Source organism: Stylophora pistillata, chromosome 7, assembly GCF_964205215.1.
Source record: "Stylophora pistillata chromosome 7, jaStyPist1.2, whole genome shotgun sequence".
In the NCBI taxonomy this organism is placed as follows: Eukaryota; Metazoa; Cnidaria; class Anthozoa; order Scleractinia; family Pocilloporidae; genus Stylophora; species Stylophora pistillata.
The window spans coordinates 31,020,715-31,036,299 of NC_142525.1; the positions used below are offsets into that span (position 1 = coordinate 31,020,715).

Below are 15,585 nucleotides of genomic sequence, written 5' to 3' on the forward strand. Positions count from 1 at the left end.
GTTTAATTAGCTGTTTTGCAGTATTGTAATGAATTGGTATTAAGATTTTACACATGTGGTTTTCTTAGTGGACAAATCCTTCTTTTTCACAGAGTAACACGTAATCCTAAGAAGACACAGAGCCTTTCATTAAACAGAAGTGCGACTTAGTTTAAGACTATTGGTCCAATTCTAGACAACGAATAGACTGAAAGACTTGATATCTCATTTTCTCTGCCACATCGTCACAGTATCTGAGAAAAAAGGTAACAGCTGTGTTACAGGATTTATACATTGAAAAATTCTCCGTTCCAAACGGCCACAGCAGTATTCCACTGAAGAAACTCGTCGACTAAAAATCATTTCATCAGAAAATGTACATGCGCCTTAACCTTCTCGCAATCGTCTTCTTGAACACTGTGCTAACTTCAGCAAAGAAGGATTCATCTGTCAAGGAACTCACTCTTGCTAATTTTGACCGATTCGTTGATGGGAAAAAATTTGCGTTCGTGTTTTTCTACGCTCCTTGGCACGAGCAATGCGTGAGGCTGTTAGAACGGTATGAAGAGGTCGGAGATACATTTTCAAGCCGTGCGGATGATGTGGTTATCGCTAAAGTCAATGCTTATGAAGAAATTAAACTGGCTACGCGGTATTGGGTGGACGACTACCCTGCGTTTCGTTACTTCATAAAAGGAAGCATCACTGAAGAAACGTGAGTAGATACAGTATTTTGTTCGATTTATTTCAAATTGCCTAAGAAATAATACGCCAAGGAGAATAAAGAAAAAATCTGGTTCCAAGGTACAAAGAACTCTATCAGTGGCGAGCTGAGCCATTCACTCGATCGGTTCATCTGTACATGTGACTATATGCGCGTCTTCGCGCAGATAGAGTAATGAAGACGGCTTTATTTACCTTTGGAACATTGTCCTACGAAGTCAAGATGTGCTTCTTCTTTGCTGGCATAGAATGGGATATTTCAGAAGGAAATAAGACAACTGTCAGTGATAGTTAGGTAAACTGGCTCAATTGTGACAACGTCTAACGGATTTAACTCTTTGGGAAGCGTACATCAAGAAAACTAAGAGGTTTCAACGGAAGCCAGTTTCGTTGAAATCTGAGGAACATGTGCACTGTCTTGAAAATTTATTGAAATTGAGTCCTTTGTCAATTAGGTTCTAACAATAAATGTAACCTGACTTAGCAAAAATCCGAGCCTAATGATCTGACGTTGCGTTTTTTTTTTCAGTTACAATAATGGTAATCTTCCTGCTGATATGATCCGTTTTATACGGTCCAAATCCGTACTTCACCTCAACATAGACATCTTCCACACGCCAGTCATTGATCTGAGCTCTACAAATTTTGAACGAATCGTCAAGGATAGGGCGCGGAGCATCCTGGTCCTTTACTACAACGGCAACTGTGACCTGTGTAAGACTTTACAAAACACGATTCACGATGTTGGCGTCACGTTTAGAAACGAACCCAAGTGTCTCATTGGCCGACTTGATTGCGACGCGGAGCCTCAGATTTGTGTGCAGCAAACAATTCCGCATTACCCGACTTTCAAGGTATATTCCCAACACAACAAGGACGGAGTCATATACGAGCCTGGAACCTACCAAGAAAGCTACAGCGAGAAAAATATTACTTCGTTTATGAATGCCTTGTGTGGAACTCAAAGGAGACTGAAAGGACGACTGAACGAAAAGGTAAGTATTTAAAGCAGCTGCAAGTAAGGTGAATTTTACAGCTGGTACGAAGCTTATGTAGTGTCACTGCAGATATCATGTTTGCATTAACCCCCTGTCCAGTGAGGTCGTGCCTTCTTGACAGTTGATGCAATATAACGAGCATTTAGGATTATAGAATTTCTGGAATCGCGAAGAAATTTGCTTCGCTTTCGTCCCAGTCTTTTTGAATCCCCTGAAAAAAGGCAGTTAAATTTCCTATTACGTCAGAGTAATAAAAACCCGGGGGAAATGAAAAAATGATTCTTAGCGATTTTTTAGCAGGTTTCATTGAGTACAGACAAATGATATAGCGTCCGGCGTTTGAGAAAGGTTTATTCACCTGGCAAGAACTAGACTCACACTTTCGTTGGATTGCAATTTATGGCTTAACTTTACAAGAAAAGTCAGAATTTCACGAATAAATTATCAAATGGATAATTCGCGAGGTAACTTAACACGTATCTTCTTATAAAAAAAATGTTCGCTCCTCTATCGACCCAATTTTAAACTTAAATTACTACGCCATCACAGTGTTAGCCATTAAGAGCTGAGTGGAGTTTATTGAAAAATGTTTTTTCAACAGGCTGGCCTCCTGGATGACTTCAACGAAATAGCCGTGCAGTTTATGAAAGACTACAAAAGGCGAGAAGAAATATTAAAAGAAGCCAAAATGAAAGCCCTCAGGCACAAGTTCCAAACCGAGGCTAACTTTTACATGTCTGTAATGACTCGCGTGATGAGTTACGGCGCAAGTATAATAAGCGAGGAAATTGATCGATTGGAACGCTTGATCGCCGGTCCATTGCACCCTAATAAGGCAGATGAATTCGAGAAACGCAAAAATATTCTGAAGCAGTTCCAGGTTTTGCATTTCGAAAGAGACGAGTTATAACTTTTTTGTGATTCTTTACGCTGCTTTCTGGCGTTAAAAATAGTTTAAGTCACCAAGTTTTTCCTATTTGTTCACTTAAACAAAATGGATTGATTATGTTGATCATTTTAAGCTTAGATTTCGGCTTCATAGTCATCCTTTGGAACACTGCAAATTGCACTAAAAAAATAGAACATTTTTAATGATGAGTTGACTTGTTTGTTGTTGTAACAATAATAACCATGCCTTGTCTACAAGATACAGTTAAACATATTTCTGAGAAGAATAAGAATCCAAAAACAATGAAAAATAAAATTATTTTTCATGACGTCACATAGGCAGACCAGACAGTGTATTAAGTACAGTTAGAATATTCAAACTGGTAAGCTGCGGAGTACACCCCTTTATGAAGGAACATAAGGCTTATTCTAGTTCCAAAACACTTCTATTTCTTGTTGACGGCTGTCGCCTCTTGTGCAGTTTCAGATCGATTTTGGATTCTGTTGTTTTGAAGTCACCCGGCTTTTTAAAAAGGCCATGGTTAAAAGTGGCGTGTTTGTAGTTTTCACTACGATTGTCAAACTGCGTAATTTGCAAGCTGATGTCACGAACGTGTTCTGATAAATGTTTCCAAAAATACGAGGATTCCACTGAAATTTCTCTGCCTCAGAAACTCCATGTAAGCACGTCTAGAGCGACCCTATGGAAGAAAAAGGGTTATAATGCTCAAAGTTCGGGGAAAGTAACCAGCCCTACAAGGCAGGGCCCAGCTGTATAAAAGGCGGATAACACTATCCAAAGGATAAGTCTCTCTCCAGTGGATAAGTGATGGCAAAACGTGCTGCGCTATCCACCGGACAAAGATCTATCCAGTGCATAGCGTTATCCAACCTTCAAACAACCGGGGCCAGGTGAAGAGCGGAATATTTTTCACGAGTTCTCCTCCAAAATTGTCTATAAAAAAGTTATACATTCCCCGCTCCCACCGGCCCCAATAAAACAAATCGTTCATTTGACACTTAATTAAATCTATTAAATGTTTTTCACAAAATGATTTGGTGATTGAGTGCCGCGAAATGGAAATGAATTTTAAAGAGTGGCAAAGAGTGAGATCGTGGCGTTCAAAATTGGTCTTTTAATTAGGTGAAAATTAATTTCCCTTTAACTCTTTAAACCTAGTAGTGGCCTGCACTGGGTCATCCATTAAGATAATGAGAATAAATATATCTTATTAACCAAGCGCGAAGGCCGTACTGGGAGTATATCGGCCCGAGGTCTTGACAATACGGACCGAGCGTGGCGAGGTCCGTACAAAAAAGACCGAGGGCCGATATTCTTCCAGTACGGTCCCGAGCAAGCTTGGTTAATAAGAGATTTATTATACGACTGAAGTTCAAAGGGACACAAGCGTGGTATCATTCGGGACCATTCGGGACAGTGCCCGGTCCAATACTTAAAGAATATTGGACCGGCAATAGAGCATTTTGATTGGTTGATTTTAGTTATTGGCCCTCTGACTTCCCGAGTCGTGTGATAAAGGAAATTATTGCCAACCTAAGACGCTTTGATTGTTAAACGAATTCTCCTTGTCAGAACCAAAGGAAAAGTATAGAGAACAGTATGGAAAATATGCCTTCTGATGTTAGGGGGTCAAAGGTTAAAAGAAAAACATAACGAGTAAATTGAATCCAACAAGAAGATTTTCAGCGCCAGAAATACAATGGCACATCATGAATGAAAACTGTAAATATTGGCAAGTTGGATCTACCTTGATAAGACTCGGTGTCAGCTTCATTCCAGTTGGCTGAGTCTGGTAGGAAACAAAAAGTGATTTAAAAAAAAAAAAACAAAAGCAATAAAACGAGTGCCGAAATGTCAATTTGAAATTTCAGCAGACTTGCTTGAAAATGAACAAAAGAAATAAAATACTCGTGTAACTTTGTAATTAACATTAAAAATAAATTGACTCAAAAGATAATTTGAAAAATTTATTTTCAGCAGATTGGTAAACTACCGACGTAAAAGTTGTTTTTCTCATCTCCATGAATGTTCGACAGCTGTTAGAACCCAGCTATGAGTATACAGTTCATGCGTTATTAGTTAATATATCAGAATCTAACATGGTTCCAACGGCTTCATACAAAATCATACAAAATCGTGACCAAAGTGTTAATACATCAGGAACAATTTTATAGACAAATCAGAGAGACTTTGATTACTTTTTTGGTTTGTGACTAAAATGATTATTGTGATTTTTATCATGCTGTATATAATTTCTTTGTTTATGAAAGCGAACCTGATGAAGAAATTTCCAGGCCTCCCCTGCCAAAGATAGATGATGATGGATTGAAAACAATTCGTTCATATGACGCACATCAAGGGAGTCTGTCACCGAGCTGATGAGAAAACAAAATGTGGCGGATTATCCTTGGGCTACATCATAAATACTAAAAAATTTACCATTCAAATCTCTTGTTCAGGTTTTGTTTATACTGTGCAAGGGTTGATCTCCTGTGCTAATAAATGACTTGTTCATCAAAGGTACCTTTCATAAGCACTACTAAAAATTAACAAAAGACTCAGGGTTGGCTATTGAAACGAAACAAGGTCTAATTTGGGCCGCGGTTTTTTACGACCAATGGAGGTGGGGTTTTTCAAATAATTAAATATTTAATTTAGAGCTTAATAGAAGCCCTTTTAACAGTTTGACAAAACCTTGACGTATGAGTGATATTTTTTCTTGATTTAAGATTGTTAAGAGCACACTGAACAATGGTTAAACTTTGTTTCAATAACCGGCCCTCAGTTTATCCAATTCGCCGCCGATGCTATCGTTACCCTTGGCCAACGGAAGGGTCACAGGAGGTTCTGTTCAAATCTAAATTCCCAGACACATGTTAACAAAGGGGAATGAGACTACAAAACTATAAAACGCCTCACTATTCCGGCGCGTAAAAAAATTAAATGCCTTCTTCTTTCCGACGAAAAATCGTATTCAGTGAGTGTTCGATATTACAACTTTACCTCGGCATGCTGAAACAAAATGATTTGTCCCTGTCTATAAAAGCTTTGTTTCTCCACAAACTGTCACAAATATCCAAGATATACTGGTTAAATCTCTGTATACTTTGAAAACCATCCGGGAATCCCAAAGGACAAGCCTGGGAGAACAAGGTAACAACAAATTAAATGAGAAATAACGCTGGAAGTATTGTGAGAAAAGGGACTTTAAGCAAACCACGACGGCTACGGCAACGAGAACGTGGAAAAACAATAGATCTAATTGGCAGAACAATAGCTCAGCACGTGCGTTTTCAAACTTTGTACATTTCTTAGCCTTTGCAAAACAACAACGTGAAATCACCAAAATTCGCGTCGTCTGTGAAGCTAAGCCGCGGCGGCAAGTTATTTTAATTTACATTTGGAACTCAACGCTACTTTTATTCGTTATGTTGAGTTTGAGGTCTGGCGCCCTATGAGACGGTAAACACATGCAGCCATTTTCGAAATTCTAACTAAAAGTAGAAACTCGTTTTTTAATCGACGTCTTCCGTGGCGTTGCCGTCCTGACTGCTTAAAGTCCCAAAAGTCTGCAAGAGAAGCGCCATCGCAGTTAACTCTCAGTTTCTTTCATTACCTGAGATTCTCCTTGTGTTATCTTCAGGGATTCAAACTCCTTCTTGAAGCTGAAACGTTGAAGCGTTAATTAATCAGTGAATTCATGTGAAAACTGCAATCTCTAGATTTCCAAATGTTAATTTTTTTAGCAACTGTATGAATACACCGTGAGGATGGTTTTGTCAATTCAGAGGACGATTGAGCTACAAAATATCTTCGAGTACTAGACAAGTAATAATTAGAGTATCTAGCGAGAACACAGCCATGAAGATGGATGTTAATCAGTAAGATTGACAACATAAAAGAAATGGACGGCGAGGTGAAGACAAATCGTTATCAAGACTAGAGTGGCAAATATAGTCGCTCTTACTTGACGATGATTTGACACAATCTTGACACAGCCATGGAGTTACTAGAAAACAACATTCTATAGATGATCCCAGAGGAAGGAATAAGGACAAATGGCAAAGAAAACTGTTGATGGGAAGTTGAAACCTGAAACATGAAACAAGGTAAAAAGTACAATCAGTAATCGTTTGATCCCAGAGGAAGGAATAAGGACAAATGGCAAAGAAAACTGTTGATGGGAAGTTGAAACCTGAAACCTGAAACATGAAACAAGGTAAAAAGTACAATCAGTAGTCGAAGAGTTGAATTTAAGACTTTACATCTTGCTGCTGCGGCGCAAAGAGCGGGACTCGAACTGGAGCAGTACAAACCCTTATCCATCACGGCGTAAACCACTTCCCCCCCTCCCCCCCCCCCCGCACTCCTTTTGGGTGGGTAGAAGCACTGTTGAATTAGCGTTTTTTCCCAGAAACACGACGACACCGGACAAAGAGTCGACTACCTCGACTGTCTTCTCATTACAAAAGTTGAGCAATGAACATACATTGATCACAAGCTTAGACAGACCAAACTGACAACTTACCAGTTCAAAGAAGTTTAACACCCAATGCTGTAACAGCGCATGGTCTCTTTCGACCTTTAAAAGAAGCAAATAAAATAAGAGGCAAAGCAGAGAGTCAAATGTTTCAAGAGAAAACACAAGCCTTAAGTTCGGCATAAGACGTGATGGGTTTCCCTCACGCTTGTTCCGTTTGACAGCAATCTCATATCACCGTTGCATGGAGTCGTTTCTCCTACCTGTAAACCTACGACACAGACCCTATCCACAAACTGTATGAAATCATATATGGTCTTTAGAGGATCAAACGCCTCAACTTCGTCTTCAACAAACAACGAGACACTGAAGAGAAGAATAGAATATAGTCATGAGATGAGCGCCCAATGAACTGCTTATTTCTGCACAAAAGTCAGCTTGGTCAAATCAGAGAAAATGGACCGCCGGCTAGTTAGCCCAATGGAGAGTGCGCTGGACTGTTGTGCGGGAGGTCGAGGGTTCGAGCCCCGGCCGGACCTACACTCAAGGTCTTAAAATAATTGAGAAGAATTTGCTACCTTTCTATAACATCGAGAAATGGTTAGATATTCTAGTCTTCTCGGATAAGGACGAATAAACGGAGGTTCCGTCTCCTGTAGGGTTGGGGTAGGAGACGTTAATTTCCCACACACGAGATTACTGTGTGATGGATGTCCTCCCCTGGGGTGGGATGGGTGGGAAGATAGCAGGTCCACATCAGCAAATAGCTGCCACAATTCAACCTGCTCAAACAAATAAAGGGGATGAGAACTAGGTACAAGGATGCACAATCTGATCAAGCCACTCGGCCTGCTATCTCTTTCGCACCCAATCTTTGGGATATCACGCAACGCTCTTCTTTTTAAAGGGCTGCGTTGCGTGACATCTTCAAGAAGGGCTAGGAAAGTGACTAGTCTGATTCTTTCAAAGTTACTAGTACTCAGGCCGCTCCCGTACCTAGCCAGACCACGTGGTCTTTGAGATCGCTCTTCTTGAAGTAATTCCTGCTGCCGTGGTAACTCAACCGCAAGGAAATTTCTCAGCAGTTCAGTAAAGCAGTACATAACTTGACACTAAAACAGAAACATACCACAAGTTTATTGTTTATTCTAAAAATAATCTGGTAAGACAAGGTCAAGACAGGAAAGAGGAACGGCAAACCTTTTTGAATTTCTTACCTTCACGTAAACTGACGATGAAAAGAAAAGTTTTCTAAGCGGTTCAAGAACCAGATCATTCAAACCTGAAAAATGTAATACCCTAGTTAGTACTTACTGACAGACACGTCTTTATTTCATAATTGCATAAACTAGAAGATTTTCTAAAGCACCCAACCGCGGCCGCAAAATACATCAACCGGTCAGCAGCGATAAAACGTAGGAACAGTCCCAATGAGCTCTTCACTCTGATTGGTTAAATGTTTTGAAAACGTTAACTAAGCAATCACATTACCCAGACTTTGGACTCACGTTGAAACGGCCATAAACTCAGATGAGTTATGAGTTGCAGAATCAATGGTCTGAAATCCAGTCCGTTCCATGTAAACAGGAATCGAACCAAGAAAGCTTCCACCGCTGGGACAGATTCCTAAGAAAAAATACGATATTGCCTTTGTAAAGTATACAGCGTGGATATAATACATCGCCTTTTCCTGTTGAAGGTCAAAATCATCACGAAAATAATTATTTTTCAGCTTTTTATACTGCTTACTTGGAGAAAGCCAGTTAAGTGGTTTAATTGCCGCAACAACATCCAGGTATACGGATCAGATTCTGATGCTGAACTGTTAAGAAACTCTTTGGAAAATACAAAGTTATTATATAAAATATTTAATTATTGATATTTTTCTCTAATCTTGTTTATCAGATGTAGTATTTAAAAAAAAAAACAATCAATAAGCACGCAGCTTTCGCTCGATTTACTGAGTATCTCAATGGCAGGGTTCGACATCTCAGCTAGCCCGAGGCTAGTAAAAATTTGGTCGGGCTAGTAAGGAACCATGTTTATATAGCCCGCTGGCTAGTAGAAAAATTGAAAGAAATTATATATAATTAGTTTACTTGAAGCTCACAGTTGATTAAAAAAATCAAGAACGTTTAAATCGTAATGATAATAACGATAAAGAAGGCATAAATCTTTCATCTTCTGCTCTGGCGTCTTTTTTTGTCTTGCGTGTCGATCGTAAACATCGCTAGATCCCAGACTCTGTGCTTAATGGTCAATGTCTTCCCCAGTCTTCTCCCTACCAATGTTGCGATGCTTTGCGCATCGCCTTGCACGATCGCCTCGCACTTGAAATTTACCTAGCTTTTTCCTTAAACATAGCACATTATGCTATAACAACGAAAGAAAAAACGCCATTCTTTATCATTTTGAAAGAGTTTGCCAATAAGTGTAGAGGAAGGTTTGCGTGTTTAGGGTTGAGGCAGACCTCAAGGAAAATTGATCTGGGCTACCAAGTTGTGTTTCGGGCTGGTAAATTTTAGAAATTACTAACCCGGTGGCTAGTAATGCAGGTAGCCAAGTGTCGAACCCTGCAATGGCATACAGCGCACGATTCTCAAGCTTTCCCAACTTCTCTTTCATTTGTAAACATTTCTAAAAAGTACTTTTAGACTACATCTGTCAGATAATCTTTCCTTACGAATCTTTTTTCAACTGTTCACGTTATCGCCTCTAATTTCGGCTAGGAAAATTATTTGATTCATACCCTTAACCGTTCGGGTTTTCCACCTACCGTGATTCACGAATTCCATGTTTACTCTACAGCTAGCGAGTCTGTCTCGAGCTTTCGGTGATATTAGTCTTTCTAGCGCTTTTTCAGACTTTGAACCGATTGCCAGCGCGTGAGTGAGGTGTGGGATCATTCCCATCATCCCTAACCCGTACTTAAAATTCTTCCAACTTTTCAATTTAATTTTTGCCACTTCAAAACAGAACAATATAACAGGGCTCCTGACGATAATCATCTTTTTTGTGCATAGTTCTTTCGTGTAGTACCTTGCATTCAATGCGACAAGTATCTTCTTTCTTATTACCTTCGTACAAAGTATGATTGAGCCAAAAGTTTAATCTTTGTAACACTACGAAGTCAGGATTACAGCTTAAAACGTGCTGCAGGAACGGTGAGTTGACCACTGAGGCCACCTGGCTCGGAAACTGCCATAAAACAAAATAACATCAGAGTTTGCATGAATTAAGTTCAGTTACAAATAATCTAGGAAAGATTTGTAAAAAAAGGCGCGCAAAGACGCAATTACTAAGCTGAATTTCAGTTTTTTGTCCTCTTTATCAATCATGTGAATACTACAATCCGTGCTCGGAGCATCGTCTTGTACTAACAAACTTGAAAGAAAAGTTTTTGTAAGCATATCGGGTATTATTAAAAACTGGATCATTGGATAATGCAATTCAAGACTTTTTCTTGGCTTAGCCGTTATGGTATATGAGCCATTATTATCCAACTACACCTAGACGAGTACAAATAACGCCATAGACGAGTACAAATATCACGCGGTATTTGTACTCGTCTATTGTAGTACCGGTTAAACAGGTTTTCTCGCATCGCGCAAGCGAAGAATTGGATTGTAGTTACAAAAAAAAAGTGGCGGACAATTTGTATCATATTTCCGATGACGAAGAGTCAGAATGGCTGAAAAATAAAGATCCAAGTTCATTTGATGAATCGAACGAAGAAAAACAGCTTGACGACCAGAAAATTTCTTCATTTAATGAAGAAAATAGAAATAGCAACCCAACAACGGTCGCTTTGCATACTTCTGTCACGCACTCCCCGTAAATAAATATCCGCGAAATTCGCCCGCACTGAAATAACAGTTTGGCGTGTTGGATAATAAATAACTTATTAGACGTTTTGTTGTGTTGTATCGCTGAGTATTTTTACTCGTTATTTGTAATTTGACTCGCCCTACGGGCTCGTCAAAATACGGCACAACTCGTAAAAATACTAAGCGATACTACACAACAAAACGTCTAATTAACAATTATTCCACTCGCGCTTGTTGGATATGAGATGATAGATAGCCAACGAGGCGCGTAGCGCCGAGTTGGCTATAATCATCTCATATCCAACAAGCGCGAGTGGAATAATTGTTTTATTAAAAACGCCCCCAAGAAATTATTATTTTGTAAGAAGAAACTGGATTGTTTAGCTCCCTTTTGATCTTAAGCTGACGCGTACGCTTACCATATTTGTAGATTATGGTATATTGGCTGACATACCATAATGGCTAAGCCAATAAAAAGTCTTGAATTGCATTATCCAATGATCCAGTTTTTAATAATAAGATATATATATATACCATAATCTACAAATATGGTAAGCGTACGCGTCAGCTTAAAATTAAAAGGAGCTAAAAATTTTAATAAAATTTAATAATTTAATTTAACGTTTTTAATAAAACAATTATTCCACTCGCGCTTGTTGGATATGAGATGATTATAGCCAACTCGGCGCTACGCGCCTCTTTGGCTATCTATCATCTCATATCCAACGCGCGCTCGTGGAATAATTGTTAATTATCACAGGGGAGCTTAAATGAAGAGGGCAGCGCGAGAATTTGCACACACTGAGGTCTTTACAAAACCAGAATGACAGTGGCATTTGTTTGATTTTTACGTGTAATTCGTTCACCTCTATTTTTTCAATGTTTGCAAGAAGATCCTCAAAGGAGAAGAGCTGCTCGATGGAAATTTCCTTTTCATTTATCGTGGCTGTCTGTATTTCGGGAATGTTCCCAATAAGTTTTCGTCGTTTTGCTACCTGTAAGTACAAATGAAGAAATTTTAATTGAAATACAAAGGTTAGGAGGATTTGGTTTTCATTAGTGGGAAGTTGTCCTTGGGTAAAAAACCACGAAGAAAGTTTCTAAAAGAAAAAAAGCAAAACACACGCAGAACGATACCAAGTATCCACTTTATTTTTTTTATTAGGACAGAGAAAATTATCGACATCGCTGGAAAGAGCTCAATAAACGAGAGTGTTGTCAAGTTTGCGAGTGATCTGTTCAAAACTGACGAAGGTATGATTCTGCAAAGGCACTTTTTTCCACTGTACGATACAAGTGGCCGTAAAATTTTGAGACTGTGGAGGGTGGGGGGGGGGGTCATTTGACTTACTGGAACACTTTTAGCTGTCCTCACTGAAAGGGAAAAACTTTCCACTGTTTCTCTTGTATCATATTTGAGCTGTGAAAGTAAAGAAGCAAACAGGTGTTAGTGGGATAAATAACTTTGACAATTCTGCATTTGTGGTGAATCAATTAATCAGTTTGTCTGTCTTAATTGTTTTCAATTAAAGATTTTTTAACATTCTATTAGGTACCTGGACCTTCTTGATTGCCTCCCTCCAGGATTTGTCTGTTTCCTTGAACCATAATCTCTATGAAAAGAATTTGGGACAACATTATGAATTCCAAAAGCATTGAGAGAGGAGTGTAGAGGTGGTAAACATGAATTGTGGGTAATTATCTTGTTGTCATGTGTGAAAAAATTGCAAGACAAAACAGTTCTCTATACAATACTATACTAGGGCTCAATACATGTTCACTTTAGAACATTGTCAAACCAACCAAATATATGTACCGTAGTAGAAGCTGTCACTGCCATGGTAACAACATTTGGACAATGTCTCTTGTAAACAGCAAGTAAGGCACAGAGATAAGGTTTCATTCCCTGAAAACAAGAAACAAAAACACGATTGTAAACATTTTGACATCAACTATGAGGTCTTTGGAGGCGTGGTGGCCTCATGGTTAGTGCGCTCAACTCCGGATTGAGTGGTCTGGGTTCGTGCCCCGGCCGGGTCATTGTGTTGTGTTCTTAGGCACGACACTTTACTCTCACAGTGCCTCTCTTCACCCAGGTGTATAAATGGGTACCGGCAATTTAATGCTGGGGGTAACCCTGAGATGGACTGGCATCCCATCCAGGGGGGAGTAGAAATACTCCTAGTCGCTTCATGCTAAAGAAACCGGAGTTAAGCACCGGCCAAATGGGCCACTAGGCTCGTAAACAGACTTTACTTTACTTTATGAGGTCTTTACGCTGGTGAAGAGTCACTACTCCCCTAACATTATTAACCTTTTCATTCCAAAGAGTTAATCAATATGAATTTCTTCATGAAATATCAAACACACTTTTAACCAGAATAGTCAGGACGATGAGGAAAAAGAAAAATATCAACTAGGGGATATGTTTGGTTTAACATCATGTTCTCAAATCTGAAGGTAGAATATCATGTACACCATAAGTATTTTTCATATGACAAAAATGATAATTATTACAACAAAGATATGCTATGCTGCAAGGAAAAACTCACCCTGCGATGCTGTAGATCCAGCAGTTTTCTGATCCTAAAATTCCTCACTGATCAAAACATTGAAAGATTTCAAATATGATACAGTGATGATTGACGTTGAGTAATTTGGGAACAAATGCCATCATGTGATTTTTTTTCAAGATAGAGATTAAAAAAGATGAGTTTAAATGCATAATTTCCACACATTAAATATGAACATTTTATGACATATCCTCAAGAATCAGTATACAATTTGTATTTAAGTTTATTTTCCGGTAAAACACATTTTGAGATGATAAACATCAACATGAAATGAGGGTAACAGGTGGACAAAATCAACTTAGTCTACTTCTGGAATTTTATCATGAAAAGTTAAATTAATGTTTGCAATTCTGGTCATAGTAAGACAGATATTTCACAAAAATAAAAACAGTATTGCATTTCACCTGAAAAAAGGGGATTCTACAGAAATCTACTTTCTAAACAAAATATTCATATTAAGTTACATCATCCATATCTTACCATCTTTCTTTCTTGTCAAGTAATATAAGAGATGGCATAAATGAGGACACTGAAAACAAGTTTACCATTTTCAATCACTTCTCAACATCAGTAAGTTGCATCAAGAGACAAAATCAGAGAATGCAAGTGATGAATCAATTTTTGTGAAGCTTACCAAAGTGTCACTCTCCAAAAAGAGGAAGAAGATTCCATACAGAGAATGCACATCTTTCAGATCATCAATAAGGTTAAAGATAAGTACGATCCATCTGAGTAACAAACACTAATAGACAAAAGTTGTAAAGATTGAGCTCAACTTAACAGCAAATGAAATGGTATTTTAAGTCTATTAATTAACAGATAGATCAGAGTAATGCCACATTACTATTGATTCATGAAAAGGCATAAAAACAACAAATTTACCTGATATCATTTTGTTCTTCAAACTGTTCAATGAATACATTAAAAAACATTCAACATTCAAAAATAGATTTTCAGCAATTATTACTTTATTATCATTATTTTTTTTACCTTTATGCTCATAGATAGTCTGTTACTACAAATCCTTGATGCTATGATCACAACTGCTAACCCAGGAACTGATTTCTGTGGAATCAGGGATCTGATAAGCCTTGAAGAAATACTATCATCTGAAATAAATAAAATACTGAATAAGAAATTTAAATCACTAACAATCAGTTGTCTCTTTTTTTCAGATTCATTTTGCTAATTCACGTCTTTAATTTGTAATGATTACAAATTATTACATATATAAACATGGTATTTTTGTTATTATCAACTAGTAATTTGATGAATTTAAAATATTGATACTGCATGATCAGTTATTCTTTCAGTGGCCAAGCAATATGATAACAAGTAATAAAAACTATCTCATTCACCTCAGATTGCTCAAAAATAATTTCAGAGAAGTTTGTTTGTATTCTAATATGGCTGTTTAAGGATCATGGTTAGTAAATCATCTGGAAAAAATTTTCAAATGATTAGACAATACAAATCCAACTAGGTTAAATAAATTCTTGAAAGAAGTGAATTTCCATTTTACACTACAACGCAAACATCTAGAACATCGTCGTCAAATGAAAATGTTCACATATAATGACGACATTCCAAGGCAGCTGATTCTGATCGATCATTCGATAGCTAACTAACCATATTTTCCACCAGTCGCTATCTTGACTAAATTCACAAGTTGATCAGGTGGAAGACCATTGCTGTAAGCAACACTTTCAATCCTTTCAACTGCTAGAGAAGTCTCGACTTTGACTCTACCTTTCGGTTCTAGGAAAAAAACTCAGTTGATATTAGGATAAAATTAACACTGCAAATTACAGACAAATATATAAATGAGATTTTGATACATTCGTTTACCCTCGTTTTCCAAAAAGTTAATGGCTTCTTCAGCTTTGAAAATACCTGATCCATCGTCACTCATTATTTATTTCGCAAAGCTAAGGCCTGGTAAGGAGAAATTTATCAAGAAAATTATCTTGCCGACGAGCACTCAGCAAAATCGCACGTCCTCCATATTTTGAAAACAATCTTTTAATGCCAGGCGCGCCAAAACTCAAACATACAGTCCCAGACACCATTGCAGGATAACACTTATCGCCAACTG

The 15,585-nt window shown here is 38.1% G+C and overlaps 2 protein-coding genes across 3 annotated transcripts; one reads left to right on the forward strand and one right to left on the reverse strand.

Moving 5' to 3' along the window:
• The first annotated feature begins 40 nt into the window (after positions 1-40).
• Positions 41-2,922, forward strand: LOC111330999 (protein disulfide-isomerase 1). Its single transcript, XM_022936023.2, has 3 exons — positions 41-694; positions 1,232-1,697; positions 2,302-2,922. Exons 1-3 carry the CDS (start codon positions 354-356, stop codon positions 2,608-2,610), a joined length of 1,116 nt encoding a protein of 371 aa, XP_022791758.1. The 5' UTR covers positions 41-353; the 3' UTR covers positions 2,611-2,922.
• LOC111330986 (centromere protein I) lies at positions 2,765-15,525 on the reverse strand. 2 transcript variants are annotated; one of them, XM_022936011.2, is made up of 23 exons: positions 15,339-15,525; positions 15,120-15,248; positions 14,481-14,599; positions 14,125-14,232; positions 13,971-14,019; positions 13,470-13,516; positions 12,734-12,823; positions 12,474-12,530; positions 12,269-12,337; positions 11,784-11,912; positions 10,168-10,288; positions 8,840-8,925; positions 8,599-8,716; positions 8,308-8,372; positions 8,087-8,202; positions 7,354-7,456; positions 7,139-7,192; positions 6,578-6,702; positions 6,227-6,275; positions 5,614-5,750; positions 4,886-4,985; positions 4,358-4,399; positions 2,765-3,289 (listed from the first exon to the last, which is right to left on the reverse strand). In XM_022936011.2, exons 1-23 carry the CDS (start codon positions 15,400-15,402, stop codon positions 3,194-3,196), a joined length of 2,073 nt encoding a protein of 690 aa, XP_022791746.1. In that variant the 5' UTR covers positions 15,403-15,525; the 3' UTR covers positions 2,765-3,193. The 2 variants fall into 2 exon arrangements, with proteins under 2 accessions (XP_022791746.1, XP_088583278.1); XM_088727152.1 differs by having other exon boundaries at positions 11,784-11,908; positions 12,265-12,337.
• Positions 15,526-15,585: the final 60 nt, after the last annotated feature.

What these genes read in the sequence shown, in the direction of transcription:
- LOC111330986 (XM_022936011.2), bottom strand. Translation starts at nt 15,402, where the DNA reads ATGAGTGACGATGGATCAGGTATTTTCAAAGCTGAAGAAGCCATTAAC. An exon ending in TAACTTTTTGGAAAACGAGG is followed by an intron (nt 15,249 to 15,338) that starts GTAAACGAATGT and finishes TTTTTTTCCTAG; the next exon opens with AACCGAAAGGTAGAGTCAAA. An exon ending in TAACACAAGGAGAATCTCAG is followed by an intron (nt 5,751 to 6,226) that starts GTAATGAAAGAA and finishes TTGTTCTCCCAG; the next exon opens with GCTTGTCCTTTGGGATTCCC.
- LOC111330999 (XM_022936023.2), top strand. Translation starts at nt 354, where the DNA reads ATGTACATGCGCCTTAACCTTCTCGCAATCGTCTTCTTGAACACTGTG. An exon ending in GGAAGCATCACTGAAGAAAC is followed by an intron (nt 695 to 1,231) that starts GTGAGTAGATAC and finishes TTTTTTTTTCAG; the next exon opens with TTACAATAATGGTAATCTTC. An exon ending in AAGGACGACTGAACGAAAAG is followed by an intron (nt 1,698 to 2,301) that starts GTAAGTATTTAA and finishes TTTTTTCAACAG; the next exon opens with GCTGGCCTCCTGGATGACTT.